This window comes from Sparus aurata, chromosome 6 (assembly GCF_900880675.1).
Source record: "Sparus aurata chromosome 6, fSpaAur1.1, whole genome shotgun sequence".
Lineage (NCBI taxonomy): Eukaryota > Metazoa > Chordata > Actinopteri > Spariformes > Sparidae > Sparus > Sparus aurata.
In genome coordinates, this window is record NC_044192.1 from 13,613,576 (window position 1) to 13,631,571 (window position 17,996).

The following is a 17,996-nucleotide window of genomic DNA, read 5'->3' on the forward strand; positions in this document are numbered from 1 at the left end:
GGCATTTGGTGTCTGCGAGAAAAATAGACGTTGACTGCATTTATCATCGTAGTTGCTGTTAGTTAGAAAGTTAGTACAAATACTGTATAACGTTCACTAGATCTCTAACAGTGACAAACACTAAAACTCAACCCAAGCCGACCCCCATACTGTATTTTTGTGGGTTTTTTTATATTTGAAAGATGTAAGTTGGAAATTCAAAGGTGGGAGTTAGCATTAATCACTCAAAAGTCAAATAATAGGGTTATTATTCTCTCAATGTACAGAGTAGTGCAACAACATTGACTTATAAGCCATCTAACCAAAGACTCAAAAGATGTTTCTCTTCATCACAGAACTCTAATTTAGAGTTAGAAAAAATAATTAGAATCAGAACACAAATAGGCCCAAGCTTGTGTAACTGTCGGACATCCTCTTTCATGACATTTAACCCAGAACTGTCAACATGAATAGAAGAGACTGCCAGCAGTCATCGTTAGTCCATCGAACAGATTATCACGAGTGTCACTTTGAGCATGACTGCTGCCCGTCTGGCACCCCGAATATAGGAATCCTTCCAAACACAACACAGGGAGGGGAGGACAAAGACATCTTTGGACTCAGATCAACAAAACTAACTACAGATGGTATATAATCTGTGTGAACTCAGTATCAAAGGCTTATAAAAGTGTGATATTTTCCCCATACTGAGGGAATCTTTATTGTTTTAGAGTCAATTATTTGATAAAGAGACATTTTTGTTAATTTATATATTTTTCTGTATTTTGTCTGCTTAAGATTAAGTTTCAGCCATCCCTTATCTTCTGATGGGTTTAAATCTTAAAGCTGACTGCTTTCTTAGTTTAGTTTAAGTCTAGGAAATCTTCGACCATGTTAATCGTGCTTGTCCTGCTTATATAAGAAGGAGATTTTAAGTGAAGAACACGGACTGCAAAGTGTGATTGAGGCATGGGTCGACTGGATGCTTTGATACAGCTGAAGTGGGCATTTTCAGGAAAAAGATGACTTCTTCATCTGAAGAATTAACATAATGTTCTCCCCGTGCCCCGGGGCAGTTCTGCTGGGAATTACTATCTGAGAAGTAGAAGCCGAAATATGACACTTGGTGTCTCTAAAATACAGAAAACTTCTCTAGCAATGAATAGTACATGACTGTGGTGATTCAAAGGATTTTATATTCGAGTCTGTCTGAACTCCTGCGAGCGATGCTGGATCTCAAAAAAATGTGCAGTGTGTGGTAAAAGTAAAACGCCGTTCACATTCTTTAAACTGAGTTCTATTGTGGCTCAGTTCAATTCTTCTCGAGTTTTGCTTCGTACACACGAGAGAAGCAGAGGCACAGCTACCAACTTGAGATAATGTTTTGTTTTTCAGTCGTAAAAGATGTCTGAAGATCACAAAAGACCATCCAAGGCCAAGCTGGCGAGGGCAGGGCATTATGCATTCATGTCAGAGGTGATGGCGGGCAGCGTCAGAGGGGCTCCAGCAGAACAGATGGCCTACGAGCTTGCCCTTGAGTTCTGAGCTTTGCTGAGTCAGCCAACTGGAACCCCATGGCATATTAAACTGCTCCCGTTTACTTTGTCTTTTTGTTGACAGGGTCGTTATTTGGGCAGATTACTGAACGGGGCTATGAAGCCAGCAGTCATCTAGTACTCTGAAGGTTTTTTTCCGAAATGTGTCCAAGTACAAAAAAATGAGCGGAGATAACAGTGAAGACACGGCTGGCTGGCTTTTGTTTGTCTCAGTAGCTGCGTGACCCTCTATGACGAAATCAGTCTGTTTACCTGATTCAACAAATGCTTCACACTCATACTAAATTGTCTGAGTGCCATCTTGGCTCCATTTCATCACTCTGACCACTCTGTTCTGTCTTTCGTTTCACATTGACTGAGCGTCCAACTCGCTCCGATATATACTTCTGATTGCTTGCTTGCTTGAGTGTCTGTCGTGGCTCGGTCTATCTGTCGATGTGGACTCTTTTGTGATGATTAAAACATCTAGCTGCTTCTCTCTGGCAGCCTAACTGCTGACTGATCTATGGAATCTGTGCCAGTAGACAGATTGATGGTAGGCTCACGAAAGGAGCACTTCTTCACAGATGACAAGCGAGCTATTCATCTGCTGTTATTGATTTTTCTGTGCATTGTCTGTCACAACAAGCTGTGCTCGCAGATAACTATCAGGAGAAGTAAAATAAAAAAACGGCAATCTGCCGACAATATGTAGCCTCTTCTATTGTAGATTTACAGTTCGTGGAATATTTCTGCACAGTTTCTGTTGTAATACAAATAGTGATTATGACTTCTTCAGCGTATACTGTACATACAGCACCTGTAAGTATGAAAACATGTATATTTTTTGTGTTTGCCTGTGCATGCCACCAATCCAAATTCATAACTAGTGCTGAAAGTCAAACAATTCTGATATTTGTACATTTACATTATTGTAAATTGAATATATTCAGGTTTTGGTTGGTTGGATGGCTGGTTGGCTTGTAGGCTGGCTGGCTGACTGACTGGCTTGATGGTTGGTTGGTTGGTTGGTTGGTGACATTCAGACATTTTATAGAATACCTCAGAAATGTAATAAACATATTTATTCTAAATTGAAACAATACATTGTTTCAGCCCTAGAACTTACCATACTGTACATTGTGTACTGCATCTCAAGAGTCGAGTGCAAAGGTAGCACAAGGGAAAGATTCTGTAGATGAAGCCCTTTGTACTGAAAGGTGCTTGTCAGGTTGTTAGATTAGTGTGCCGTCACACCAAAAATAGAAGTAAAGGGACAAGACACAAGAGAACTAATGAAATGGTTCAAATGAACTATCTAAAATGGATAAAGCACATCAAATACAGCTGGTTATTTTATTCATTTTCAGATTAAGCTTCACGGCATGTGCTTAGATTAGAATTGATATTAACACAAACAAGCACAAATCCTTTCTTTTCTTTAAGATCTCGGGCTGATTATCCAGGCTTACACTTATTGCCCTAACTGCTGCTATGCAGTCATTACTTTTTTGGGTTTTTGGGATGATAATGGAGGCCCATACTTGCTCTGTGTTTCAGACGATGGCAAGCTGTCATTTGACGAGTTCAATGCTTACTTTGCCGACGGGATCCTGACCACTGAGGAGCTCCAGGAACTTTTCTACTCCATAGATGGCCGACAAAATAAGTGAGTTATTTTTTTTGTTTTGTTGTATCTAAAATTGGCTCTGACTTTGATCCATGCAAAGAGCTTCAGCTGCAAATGTTTCTTTGTTATGATTTCTACAACACTTACAGTCCAAATGACTCACAGCTGGAGGGAGGTCTTGAGTAAAAAATGGGCCCAGCGAGCAAACTCAAGCAGGCAGTATTAATGTTTACCCCCTTCCTTTGGACATAATATACTGTGGCCAGGACTTCAAAACCTACTCCCCCGAAATTGCAATCAAAGAAGTCGGCCCGAGGGCGGCTGCTGAAATCACTGCTCTGTGCAGAGTGTGTAACTCACTACAGCCACGGAGGAAAAGAAACATCTCTCCCCTGCTGCGGTACATGGAATGGTTTTAAGTTTCGTCCTTTTTGTAAAGCCATCCAAGTCATCTTTATCGTTTTTGTGGGAACTAGACTTTGCAGCCTTTTTTCAACCCAGTTGCCAAATAAACCTTGGCAGTGTACCTTTCTGTAAACCGTGGATATGTTGCAACTTTAAGGTTCTTTAGGTTCGCCTTGCTTACACTGTGGTTAGGTTTGATTATTTAAAGGATTAGGAAAAGATCATGTTTTGGCTTAATATAGCTGTTTTGGACGGCATACAGTTGGAAATTGTCGCAAGGTCTCCTTAAAGAATGTTGAAACGCAATCTGGAAACTGCTGTCGCTGGCTTGGCGGACTTCTCACCTGCAACACCAACATCATCCCCCTCCACCGTCTCTCTCACGTGAAAGTCAAGTCAAAAACATCTGATGTGAACGTGATATGACACATTCTGTAGAGATATAAATATGGTGCGCAGCCTGTGAGACGTAGAAATGCAAGCGTATCAGTGGTTTGCAGAAACATTAACTGCCAACATTTTGTCCTTGACCGCGCTGCCTTTTCCACCTCCACACTCGTTTACATTGTACCAACGCTGGAAGGCCGCGAAAGAGACTCATGCTGTGTGTATCAGCTGGTGTAAAATAATGAATTCACTGTGATTGTTATGTCTCCTTGTTAGTCTCACAAGATGGCATGGCCACGCTTAAACAAACCCACGCACGGACAGGCAAGTGCATTAGGAGGCATTGAAGTTTTTTAATTGACGCTGTAAGACGTTTTTTGCACCTAGCCGTGTAGAGTGACTAAAGCGTTTGTCAAGGGTATCAGCTCTGCATTTATTTTTGGTTGTGTTCCATCCCTGTGATAAATAGTGTATATATAATTGGACACCGAGTCTGTCACTGATGTGACGCCCCTGCTTCAAGGCAGTTAGCATGATCTGAGCTCTAATGTCTGTATTCTGTATTACTGTTAGCTGTACAAGATTACCTCTGAAACAAAAATCATTTCTAAAACCTGTGCAGGCTGTGGCGATGATGATTAAAATCACAAAACACGGAGAATTTTTCCCCTCAGACTCAAACACAGAAAAAAGGTTTGTCATAGATGTCACCATCCAAATGGAGATTTAAAACAGCAATGGGAAAAAGAACAGAAAAAAAGCATTATTTTGACCACAGATGAGCTTTTTAATAGTGCAAGCCATTAGCAAGCTTTGCTCACAGTCTGCGTCTGACTGTGACAATGACCTGTAAAATTCCATTAAAGCAGCAGGAGACCTTTTCATGCAGTAATGGTTCTGCCTTTATCAAACTGTGATACTGAGAATATTTTAGCTTCGAATGTAATCATTTCTGCCGTGACTGGTAAACAGAGAACTATTGATTTTAATGTATTTTATAACGGTGGACTGAGTTAAAAAGAAACATCACTTTTAACAACTGCAATGACAAAAAAAAACCACACTATATGCTGTGCTAACTTTTACTGATCTGTATGGTTTTAACACATGTTGCTTGTATGTGTGTGTCATCATCAGGCTGACACGATAATATTCACACAGTTTCGGAGTCACAAAATGCATCTAGCAGAAGTAAAGAGTAGCATAACTTTTTCATTTCCCTAATAACTTTTTCCAATATGTCTCCCTTTTATCTCCTCTGCTTTTATCTCTGCCCTGCAGCAATCTGGACACTGACAAGCTATCAGGTTGGTGGGAAAAGTGATTTGCCTGATTTAATGTGTCACAGTGTATTCGTTCCTGTAAAACCGATGTCTTTAAAAAGTTATGAGTAGCACAGCAACATTTGAAGCACAAGTTAAACATTTTGGGAAATATTCTCATTAGTTTGTTTTGTGTGTGTGTGTGTGTTTTTAATGCCTAGATGAGGTTATATCCTTCCATTAGTTAGCTTAGCTTAGCATACAGATAGAAACCGCTTAAAGGATAAGTTCAGCCCACAAATAAAAATTCTGTAGCCCACAAAACATTTTTCTGGCGTGAACCAAGTCTCCAGAAGCTCCAGGATTCAGAATTGATTAGAAAAGACATTATTTACGATCTTTTTAAAGCAGAAATCTTCACCTTAGCTGCTAAGCTAAAATGACTAGCCGTCTAAAGTCGACGCAAAAGCTAAACCGCGCATCAAGGGTGTAATCCATGTCTTTTTCAAATCAATTTTTTTAAGGTTTAAAAACGGGTCCCGACCTACTTCAGTTGCTTAGGAGAATGTTGCTTTGCTGTGAGCCTCCAGAATTATTTTTCCAGACTATGAAACTTCATCAGCATGTGTAGAAAATTACTATATCATCATGTTTGGGTGAACTTATCCATTAAACTATGTCGATTTTTAAAATGTTTTTCAATCTGATTAGGGGTTATGCAAGAAAATAAGTAGTTCCTCAAATGTGTTGTGTTTACTGTATGGCTGACCCACACGGCACACCCGACAACAGGGTTAAAGTTTGCTTTCGCAGAGAACGGGAAAATGGGGCTAACAGCACACATTGTTAAACCGTCTTTCACGGAAACCATCCATGTTGTCACATTTGGCTGTACACATGAAAACTGACAGGTACGCTTTGGTAAGGTATTTAGAAAAGAGAGGTGAGTGGGTCTCTGACTGTATTCAACCACCTGGCAGTTCTGATTAGAGGTGCCGGTTGAAGGATTTTTTTAAGAGCCAGGCAGCTGCCCCCTATTTCCAGACTTTGTGCTCCAAGATAACCAGCTGCTGTCTCCTATTTACTACACAGACATGACTCTTCTCAACTCTCCATACGAAAGCATCTTACCGCTCTTATATCGTCCTCATTCTTTCAGTACTAACACTACAGACAACACCGCCGCCTTCCACCTGCAACACCGATTTTAATCTGTTAATGTGAAAAAAAAAAAAAAAAACATGGCACAGATCTATTGACCCATTTTGTCATCATCTTTCAGATATGCATGTGTGTGTCAGATGGCCTGAATAAAGTGAAGAAATAGGGCAGAGACCTGTAAATACCCGACGCACCCAGAATAAAGCTTGTGCATAATTTATTTGGCGGGAATGGCATCTTTTTCCGTCTGACGTTCACTGTCTCCACGATTGAACGTTCCACTTGTTCCAGATTTAGTTCACTGACTGCTCGTTGTCTTGTGAGCGATACGAACCTCAGCTCGTAGAAAAAAAAAAAGAAAAAAAAAAAGGTGCTGCTGATCCATTCACCTTGGATTTATGTGTCATGTTCAGGGCCGCACGTCGGTTGATTTTAATTAAGAGCTAATTATGATTAAAGTCTTTCTCGGCTTTACCGATCTGACAGGGTTTATGAACTTGCACATCCTTTTACTTGAATTGATTTGAATAAATCGTTTTCTCACCTCTGTGAACATAATTGGCTGCATTAAAAAAAAAGAGTGTGTGTAGGAGTTTCTTTATGGCCTGATGTCAAATAACTCTTTTCAGCTCCTGTCACCAGCTGTGCATAGGTGTGAACGAGCGGCTTCTGTAACACGTTTCATTAAAAGGGTGATTAAACAACACTGTATCTGTTTTTATGATATGTGGAATTATTGACGCATATATAGACGTGAACATTTCCGGCTTGAGTTCAAATTAAACATGAATATTTTTACCCATTTTTCGAAGATCTCCTCGTCACTGCCGTTTAGTAGAAATCTGTCATAGCGACACACACAAGAGTCTGTCTCCATCTCTCAGGAGTCAAAATGAAACTGACACAAATTGTTTCTGACAGTGCACTGACACTGACAGCTTGTTTCCTTTCCCCCCCCCCCCGTTAGATTATTTTTCCCAGCACCTGGGGGAGTATCTCAACGTGCTGTCGGCTCTGGAAAGCCTGAATATTGCCATTTTAAAGGCAATGGATAAAACTAAAGAGGTGAGTTTTGCTGACTTTTGCCTTAATTCAAGCTTTTTATGGTATGAAAAAACGCTGAGTGAAGGCAGGCAGGTGTTCAAACACACACACACACACATACACACACAGTTAGGGACTTCTATTACAAATATGTTTAGTTTAGTGCCGGCATGCACAGATGGAGCCCGCGCTACAGCAAGTCTCCCAAAGCTGACAAGTTTACAAAAGAGATGTATAAAAAAAAAAAAACACTTCTGTCACAAACATTTCCATTACTTACTAATATATTCGGCTCCGTTTTGACAGGAATAGTCTCCGACATGATGGGAAATATGCTCATTCAAGACTCACAGATACAACTCTCACATCTCTACAGTAGATATGAAGATACAACCAGGAGACGGTTAGCTTAATGTAGCACACAGACCGGGAACTCGGGGACACAGCTAGCCTGGCCCTGTCTAATGGTAACAAAACCCGCCTCTTAACAAAAGCTCACTAGTTAAAGGTCGTGTTTGTCTAATCCCTTCCATGTGAAATATAAGTAGCTAATTAGTTTAGTTGGCAGATACTTTTTGAACAGAAACAGGCTATAGCTAGTTCCCGCTGTTTGCAATCTATGTGCTAAGCTAAGCTAATAGGGCGTATACTCATCAGAACGTTGTCAATCTTCTCATCTGACAAAAATTGCGAACATAACTATATAACTATTCTTTTATAGGTTGTTTGGATTAGTCTTTATTTTTATTGATAAAGAATCTGTGATTCAACACGTTTTACTCCAAGCCCGTCCAACACAGCAGCGTGGTCAGTGGCCTTAGAGGCCCGGTGCAGTGCGACACTAAAAATGCGTCGCCAGCAAAACCTTTGTTTTCCTATGGCATGGCGCGCCTTTTTCGAATGTTTTAGAAGTTAAAACATGTTCAGGTTTAAGCACATTGCCTTAATGATGGCTGGATGCGCACAGAGCTTTTTAGGCGTTTTAAACGTGACGAGTTTCTCAGTCACGTTACAACTAATATGTTATACGCAATGCCCTGTTTGACTTTCAAAATAAAGGCTCCTTTGTCAGGTCAGCAACAACACATATTATACAAGGTCTGTTTAGACTTTCAAAGTACAGTGTAAAATATGTCATGCTACCAATTCACATAGCACAACATATTATGACTTTTGAAATTTTAGTTACGTTGTCACTGTTTGGTTAGGTTTAGGCACAAAAACTATTTGCTAAGGTTCAGATAAAGATCATACTTTGGGTTGAAATAACCACAGTAACGATAATTCAGTCTCCTAACGTAATTGAAGTAACACATTCAGTGTAACGCGCCTGACTTCACTCACGAGTCATCAGTTACACATCAGTCACATTATTTTTCTTACGTTAACTTGCTTACGTTACGTACATTTTAAACAAATCCCTTATAGTCGCAAACAGGACGCAAATAGGTGTAGGACCACCTAGCCGGCTGCTGTATTTGACATGTTGGCAAGGAGATTGTTTTCTCTTTTTGCTTATGTAGCTCTGTATTTTAAGACTCTATTGATTTGAATCAGTAGTTACTACAGAAATAGATTTAGTTTATAGGCCTACAAATGTGTGTTTATAAAAAAAAACCCCCAAAGATTTATGAGCAACCACTTAGGACCGTAAGTTAACAAAACAGTTAACAAAACATTTTAAAATCACCTCTAGAATTTTTTTTGAGGGAAAACAATGTCGAATCAGGGATTTGACTTCTAGCAGGACACAGAACCTGCGGTTCTTGTTAAATAAGAAGAGGAGATGTGCGCTGAATAATTATGCGTCCTGTCTTAATTAGATCACCTTGCTCCTCTGTTCTGGCTCTTCTTTAAAGCTGTCGGAGTTGGGAAGCCCGTGGAGGATTGTGCAATCACCAGTCAGCAGCTGTGGTCTGTCAGAGAGTGCTCTGGACGGCTAATCCCAAGATGCGCTTTCGGTAGAGGCTACTTGTCACTTGAAGTTTTGACAGAGAGCTCCTCCACTGTTACTTCATTAACACATTGCGTGAATAAGGCCCCTCTGAGAATGCGTAATCACGCTTGTGTTTGGGGACTCGGGCAGCAATTATGTCTCCTATTAAAGTTCTTCCACCTTGGAATTTGGATATGCGGCGCTGAATAATGCATGCGTTCGGAGAATTAATTAGCCCATTTAATTGCAGCTGTCACACATTCGCCTGCAGTTGTTGTGTTGTCTCTCTCTCTCTCTCTCTCTCTCCATCTCTGTGTTGTGTGTCCAAGCGTTAACCTGCGTGTCGTTCTCTTGTCTCTCAGGAGTACCAGGGTTCCAGTGTGTTGGGCCAGTTCGTCACCAGGTTCATGCTAAGAGAGACGTCCAGTCAGCTGCTGTCACTACAGAGGTCACTGCAGTGCGCCATGGAGGCCGTGGAAGAGCAGAGCAGCCCTGCCCCGTTAGTACTGCGATATTACACTGTCTTGTACTGTGAGTTACATGCCCAGATTTCCAGACGCTGGCCAGTTCCGCAATACGGTCTGGGACAGCTTTTGCGGACCTGATAATGCACCGGAACATGTCGGTGAGCTAGTGTTGCCTTGGAGTATTGTCTAAGTGCTTTGTTTATTTTCACACTTGGAAAAATGCTCAAGAAGGACCCTGCTGGCTGAGCAGATTCTGATTGGCTGGCAGGTCCTGTGTCTCGTGGGATGATTTTGCACTGCAGCAAAAACAAAAATTATCTCCAAAAAAACGATTATCTGTCATTACCATGCCCGTCTTTCCATAACTTTAAGCATGAAAATGGTATCACTTTGACATAAGCAAGTGTTTAAGGACCCTGAAACAGGGTGTCCCGCACTAGTCGGCCTCTGTTCATGTTTTTTTCAACCGATTGAGCGCGTTGAATAAGCGCTGGAGCCTGTTGATGAGATAGATGGATAGTCATTGGCTGTTCAGCTAATCAGTCCATGATTTCACCAATTTAGTGCAGAGGTATCTCTTCTTATGCAGGCGCAGAACATACGAGCTAGCTGACCATCGGCTGTAGTCTTTGCGGTGTGTTCAGGTGCAGCTTTTGGGCCACAGGCGACATGAGCCAATGCAACAGGCAGCCGTCGTTGTTGGTCCTAACTTAAGGCCCCTACACACCATAGTGACATCACAGAGTAAGCTGTGACAATGGTTGACTGCTGGGTCGTGTCATGTCGCCTCTGTTTTGGCCAAAAAGCTGCACGTGAACACAAAAAACGTACAGCCGATGGCCAGCTAGCTCATGTGTTCTTTTCCTGGGTGAAAGGACATACCTCTCCACGAATATCCAAACCGTTGTTATAATTAAGCAGCTTTTTTTGACACAACTCTTGCTAATAGGGAAGCTTGTAATGGAGAATATGAAAAAGAAAAAGTCGGTGAAGAGGAAGAGGAGATTGTGCTTCACAGAATATAATAGCATACAGTACAAGAAAGACAAGTTAAGCAAATTAAATTGCAGTAAAATTAGATGCTTCACGGTGCAAATGAGTAGTAGTAAACAAGAAATATAAAACACAGAGAAAAGACAAAATATGAAAGAGCAAGATTGAGACTTTGAAAATCCAGGTGGGTTTTTTTTTAAAGGTTTTTTAAAGGTACTGTTAGCAGGATTTGGTTCTCTGATCTGAGGAGTCTTGGAGCAGAGTGAGGGGTGAGTAGTTTTGAAATGAGAGTGGAGTAAGACCATTTAGTGCTTCAAAAGTAATCAGTCAAATAGTGAATTGAATTCTGTCATGGATTGGTAACTAGTGTATTTCAGCCAGGACTGGGGTGATGTGTTTGTTGTGTTGAGTGTTAGTGAGGAGTCTGGCGGTACTAACTGTAGGCGGGCAACTGCTGTGTTGTTTAGACTGGTGAATAATGAGTTACAGGAATGTAGACGGGAGAAAATGAGGCTGGGGATGAGTTGTTCAGCTATGTTTCTGGGTGGCATTGGTTTGAGTTTGACAATATTTCTGAGTTGTAAATAACAATTTCTCACTAGACTGTTAATGTGTTGATCGAAGTTGAGAGGGTGATCGAAAAAACGACTCCCAGGTTTCTAGTTTTGTGTTTGTCGTTAGTGGTCCAAGGTGAGGGGTGACGATATTAGAAATATGATTTGGACCAATAATCAGTTCTTCAGTCCTGTCTGTGTTCAGCTGGAGGACATTTGAGGACATCCAGTACTTAATGGCAACAAGGCAGCATAGTAAAGAGGCCGGGTTACTGTGGTTTTCAGGGTCGAATGAGAAATGAATATCTGTGAGTAATCAGCACAGCAATGGTATGACACAGAAGGAAGATAACATGGCCAAGGGCTCAACAAATACAAACTAAACAAAAATCGGACCAAGGACTGAGCCCTGTGGGACACCACGTGGCATCAGAGCGGTTGAGGAAGTTCCGTTGTCCATAGCGACCCTGAATACTCTCAAGAACTGCTCTTAACTGGTTTTCATCCCACTTATCAGACAGTGTAGATATTGGACGTTAGTTATCGGGTAGAGTTGGGTTTAAACCAGGTTTCTCATGGAGGGGCTTGAAACAGACCTGTTTAAAAGACAGTCAGATAAAGGCGATGTATTTACAATGATGAGAAAACCAGGGGGCGATCTCTCCAAAAGTCTAAAGGGGTGAAATCATCTCTTTTTTCAGTTTCTCTTTTTCTGCACTGATCTGCTTGCCTGACCAGCCAATCAGAGGGATTTCTTTCACCAACGAGCCACCGACCAAAAAGCCGTTAGTACATTTCAAAACACTGTGTGCATTTGTAGTTCGTAGTAAACTTCCTGTTTTGTTGGGGATGAAAACAATAATCACCTTAATAGAGGAGATTACACTTTATATACATTCATAGTGCATGATTCTGTGCATTATATTTTAATATCATTTGCCACACTAGCTTAAAAAAAACATGTTTGTTTTTGCAGGCTGAAATCAAAAGGGAAGGACCGAGAAGCCCCAGAGAGTGATGTGTTGTTAAATCAGCTTTAATGATGTCTGAGGACTGAGGCAGAGAACTGTCAATTAGCTTAACGGCTCAATTCATGATGCGTCTTATAAGCAAAACAAAACTTTGCCACAATTACTATACTAAATATACAGTGTTTTTTTCCTTGTGCGCTATTCTGTTTTTCTGTGTTTTGCTTAACGAGCGCGGTCCTTTAAAGCACTGAGAGCCCCGCCTCTGTGCTATTAAAAATAAAGATGTGCGCCTCGGTCTAAGCGGCGAGGAAAAAATCCAGCTAATCAGTGCTACCTCCGTTTTCCTTCAAGGTATGCTTTTCAGCACAGGGCTTCGAATCTGTTGCTTCCTCACAGGCGTACAGTGGCTCGCTAATAAGCCCGACTGCTTAAAATTCAGTATTTCTGTCAAGGAGCCGAAGCCTTTTCATTAAATGTAAATGGAGCCGTGAAAAAATATTAAAAACAGACCTAAATTGCTGTCACAAGTCGGGGGGGATCCGTTGACCCCTGAGTATGAGTCGGTATGTAAAATCACCCGACTGCTCATATTGCTGGTGAAAATCTACACAATGGTTTTTTTTCGCTGTGCACTGTAGTTCAGCGAAGATCTCCGCAAAGGCTCTGCGCTTTTTCTTTGATGCATTGTTTAGAGAAGGAATCCAGTGCAGGGAAAACAATCCATAAAGGACCTTTAATGAGCAGCGATCCTTTCTCAACGCAAGTTGATATCACAACAGCCTCAGCCGACTGTTTAGCATTGCTAACGCGTTAACGTGGAGGCTCGCCCGATTTGGCGGCACGACTTGAAACTGCGGCTTGTGCCGTGTGTGTCAGGACACAGCAGAGCTCCTTTTCTCTCCCCCTCCCGGTGCCACACTGGTATTATTGGAAATAATGGAGCGGTTATAGCCAAGGTGAATTATTGAGGGGGGGGTGCCAAAGGAGAAAGGACGATAGGCCTGGCATTGAAATACAGAGCAAGTGAGTCACGGACAGAGAGAGAGAGAGAGAGAAGCAAAGAAAGACAAACACAAAAGGTGAATGAGAGACAGAATGGTGCAGAAAGTCTGAAATAGATGGACAAATAAGGAGAGAGGGGGCGTACAAAAGGACATGATGAGAGGCTTTTCTGGCCACAGATAACTCCCCCAAGATTGTTTAAATCGTTATAGATTTTGGAGAGAGTCGGGAGGGAGTGTGGGAGAGTCATGGAGGGGGGAGGAATAAGAGACGTATTGAGTTGGCAACAAACACCTTATTCCTCTCGCTCGGCTTCCATGCAGGAGGATTTATGGCTGTTGCAGTGGCCTTTGGGCTCCAGGCTGCTTCCCAGCATGAGAACCTCCCCAGCAATGCGCTCCCTCTGCGCTGTCAGCGTGACGCCGCGCAAACACACACACACACACACACGCACACACAAGCGCACAGACAGACATAATGAAATGCACACATGAAGACAAAGGGATGGGAGAAAGAGAGAGGGAGAGAGAGAGAGAGAGAGGCAAACGCACTAACAAGAGCAAACGAATGTGCACAAACGTTCAGGCGCACGGAGGCGGATGTTGTGAGCGTGTCTCAAGTGTCACATGCTTGTAACCACACAGAGGGCTCGACGTCCTGCCCTTGACACCTTGCGTTTACAGCCAGCGAACACTTCTTCCATCTGCAACAGAGCTGTGTTTGTGTGTGTGTGAGAATATTTAAGCGTGGAAGCGGAAGGGTCCGTCCTCCTTTACACCCAGCCTGTGGGTTAATAAGCACTGGTGTGTATCCGGCCCGTCTCTTAAGTGTTTTCACCTCTATTCTGGACACTTTAAGTTTTTGTGTCTCGCTCTTGTGACTCTGCACCATTGACTCCTCTCTCTCTCTCTCTCTCTCTCTCCTCCTCTCAGACATCAGACTTTAACCTCATCTCAGTGTCTGATTTAAATCAATTATTAATCCATCCCCCCCCCCCCTTTTGCTCTTCTCCTTGCCTTCTCCCTTTCCTCCAATCTTAGATTTCTGTTATTGTTTTTACCCACAACCCTCTGACAGCTACTCTCTCTCTCTCTCTCTCTCTCTCTCTCTCGTTTTTTTGTTTTTTGTTGTTTCCTTGGGTCTTCACCGCTGCCGTGGCAGGAGGGAGGTGAAGGCACCGGAGCTGACAGCGGTCCAGAGGAATGGCAGGCGGTGCGGTCGCAGGGTCCACAATAACCTGTGCATGTCGCCATCAGATCCCTGCTCTGGCATCCTGACCACAGGTGAGACGAGTGTAGCCTCGTGTGAACACAGCTGAAGGAGAGAGCTGGAGGGGAGAACTCATTTTAATTATACTCAACAACTCTGATATTTTTATGGTTCCTCTCAGGCTTCAGCTTGGAAATTAGAATCAGAATCAATGGCTTTTTATTATTGCCAAGCAAGTTTTAACGTGCGATGAAATTGCTGCGGTGTGTGGGTGCACAAATAGACAAAAATATATACCAGCTGTGCGAGATCACGGTAGAGATGGATACTGCAATGTGCACAATGATGCCTGTTTATAAAGTTTTATGCTTTTTGTTTTTCCACCTCACCACATGTTTTCAACAATCTAATATGCACACATTGTTGATATGGAAATAAAGAACAATAATGAGTTAATGCTTATGTTGCTCTCAAGCTTGATGTCACAAAAACTGCCTTTTCTTTACCGCTCCCTTGGATACGTCCTGAGGAAAAACACATGGTCAGTTTTTATTTTCAGTGATATTAATATCAGTTTTCCAGCTAAGAGGGGCAGTGATGGGTCATCTGCAGGCTCACCTTTGGCTTAAAAATTTAGGCAAGAGAAAAACAATGAATACTTCAGTGTGTTTAAACTCCTATCGATCAGTGACAGACACACTAATTAAAGCTTCTGGCTGTTTGGGGGAAGAAATCAGACTGAAAGCTTGCCTCTACAACAGCTTTGAATTTTACATAAGTCAACAGGAATAGCGAGGGATAAGTTCACCGAATAAAGAAAATTCAGCCATTATCTACTCGCCCTCACTCCGATGGAATCTCAGGTGAGGTTTCATAGTGAGAATAATGTTTACCAATGTAAAACACATGTGTACGCTGAATATTGGATATTGGATCAGCGATGTCACACATCCTGTTCGTAGGATGCCCTTTAAAACAAATCCGAATTCCTCCGAGCACAGAGAAAACCGAAGCTTTGAGCCGTGAGTGTGAAAGCAGCCTTCTGCCGTCAAACTCTGCACGGTGAAGCTCAACCGTAGCAACAAGAGGACAAACACATTTCCGACTGGCGGTCGACTATGTAAAGAAGTCACGGATACTTACCTTTTGAAAATGGCAGAAAAAATGCTCTCCTTGAAGCGGGAAAAACCGGAGTAAATGGTGCGATAGTGTTTGTTGAAGTTATGGCAGCAGGATGGTTTAGGAGGGATTCTCTCCAGCTAAGTGACGCTGCGCATTTCAGCAGTAGTGCAGAAACATGAGCTATTATGAGTCAGAGAATACTCCACGTTTCGCTGCAGGCTGCACCTACACTATGTCCTTCAACTGTAAATACATGAAACATTGTGCCAAAGTATCCCCTGCCCGGCCAATTAAATCAGCATTTTAACCCTTAATTATTTATATATATAACGCTTCCACCATGGCAAATCGATCAATACATTTACTTCTCATTGGCGGCCGTGAGGAGGATCCTGCTCAGTGATGGACACGTTGATAATTCCCATCACCCTCACAACTCTTTGTTATTGTACATAAATGGAGGAGGCCGTCAGCTGTCACCGGAGGCTTTCGTCACCCATGAAAGATCTTATTGACATTTTGTTCTACAGGCCATTCCTTTACGTCGAGCCTCATTTGTCGTCTTCTTCTCTAGTATCGATAACCCGAACGTCAGATATCGAGGCCACAGCGGAAAGGAATTAAAACCCGTGGCTCTCAAAATAACTTTTAAAAGGAAGTGTCCTGCGTCTGTATCAGGAGTTAGATGCACACACGAGAAAAGCCTGATTCTGATTTCATTTTAGATTCCTTCTCATTTTTCTCCCCATGAGTCCTTCAAAGCAGAGGATTCTCACTCGGGGCATTGAAACCACTTCTGCATTCCCCTCTGTGTTTTGACGCCATCTGTTTGGACACGACTAATTGGGGTCCCCAGCTGTTAATCAAATGATCATACACAGACAGGAAGCTCTGTGTAGTGTACTCAATACTTCACTCAGATCCAGTCAGAAATAGTATGCGCAATTGAATAAGGACACAGTTTTGATGTTGTTTTGGTGATTGTGATGATTTCAGCGTTGTTGTGTCCAGGTGTGAACATGGAAGACGGAGAGAACTGGTGCTCTCAAATCAACAGGCTGCAGCAGCTGCTGGATAAACTGGAGTGTCAGGTATGAAACAAGTTCCTCGTGTATATTTTCTCAAGTGGAACACAATGTAGCCGGATCTGAATGGCTCAAGGTAACTTTCGGTAGTATTTTCCAAACTGCGTTTTCTCTCCCCCCCCCCCCCATGTTTTGTGTCTGGGTAGCTAATGGGGATAACGATTTTTCTTTTAATTGGTCCGGTGTCGAGCGAGACGCTGTAGCTGGAAGCCGAAAAAAAAAAAACCGCGTTAGATGTGAAAAGGGAGAGGAGCAAAAGGCGATGATAAAAACACAGACTCTTTAAAATGGATCTGGTGGCTCTATAGCGGCTGAATAAACACAAAGGAATCTTATTCTTTAATGGTCTGTTTCTGTGTCTCCTTTCCATAATGTTGTCAGACACAGCGAGTAACAGCCTGATCCTGTCACTGACAAAAACAAGCACTGTGTAAAGGTATATCGACGGTGCACTAATCGCCCGGAGGGATCACACTGGAGCCCATTTTGTGGTTCAGTACTGAACCACTCTCTTGAATTGTTGTCCCCGTTAGACTTTTTAGACACAAAACATTGGAAAATAGGATCCAGGTTGAAAAATGAAGAAGGAACTCTGTAGGTGAAGATTAGCAGAGATTAGTTTCTGTCACACGTTGTTCCCACGAATGCAAACACAGTCTGCAGCCGTCATCAACATCAAACATTTGAACTTTTCTGAACAGGTAATGGACTCGACGTGAGAAGAAATAACATGATAACTAAGGCTGTGTGGGCTATTTGTCAGACTGCCGCCGGCCTGCCAGCTTGTCTTTTAAAAACACTTTCTCTTTTAAGTGACATTATGCGGAGAATATGCTAAATAGAAAAACCCCGGCATGCATTAGCTTTTCATTGTTTTAGCTTTTGGATCTCAGGATATTGAAATGTTGGGAATAATGAGGCGTGCACACAAGCAGCACTGCTGCAGGCTGCGGGCATCTTTAGAGCAACATCTGTAAAAAAAAATAAAAAAAAACCTGCCTGCGAGGCTACATTTACACAACCGAGAGATCACTTGCAACACGCTGACTTCTCGGGGCCGTCCTGGTGTTTTCATCATTCCGCGGGACGTCTCGTCTTCAAGGCTTATTGCTCAAACGCTTTCAGCCCTGGTGCGCCTGCTTGAACAGACCTATTCTGTGTTGTCATTTGGCTCTTGAAAAAAAAACTGTCTGTGATGTTTTCTACTCAAGTTTGCGCTGACGGCGTTATCATTCGGACCATGTTTTTTTGTGT

General features: G+C 42.3%; 1 protein-coding gene across 1 annotated transcript in view; it reads left to right on the forward strand.

The window, feature by feature from the left end:
* necab3 (N-terminal EF-hand calcium binding protein 3) overlaps window positions 1–17,996 on the forward strand; it is a 42,315-nt gene that overhangs the window by 12,985 nt on the left and 11,334 nt on the right. Inside the window, exons 3-8 of the mRNA XM_030419597.1 lie at window positions 3,075–3,183; window positions 5,218–5,243; window positions 7,327–7,424; window positions 9,702–9,838; window positions 14,488–14,609; window positions 16,669–16,748. Of these exons, the coding sequence (XP_030275457.1) occupies window positions 3,075–3,183; window positions 5,218–5,243; window positions 7,327–7,424; window positions 9,702–9,838; window positions 14,488–14,609; window positions 16,669–16,748 (572 nt within the window). The remainder of the gene's footprint in view (window positions 1–3,074; window positions 3,184–5,217; window positions 5,244–7,326; window positions 7,425–9,701; window positions 9,839–14,487; window positions 14,610–16,668; window positions 16,749–17,996) is intronic.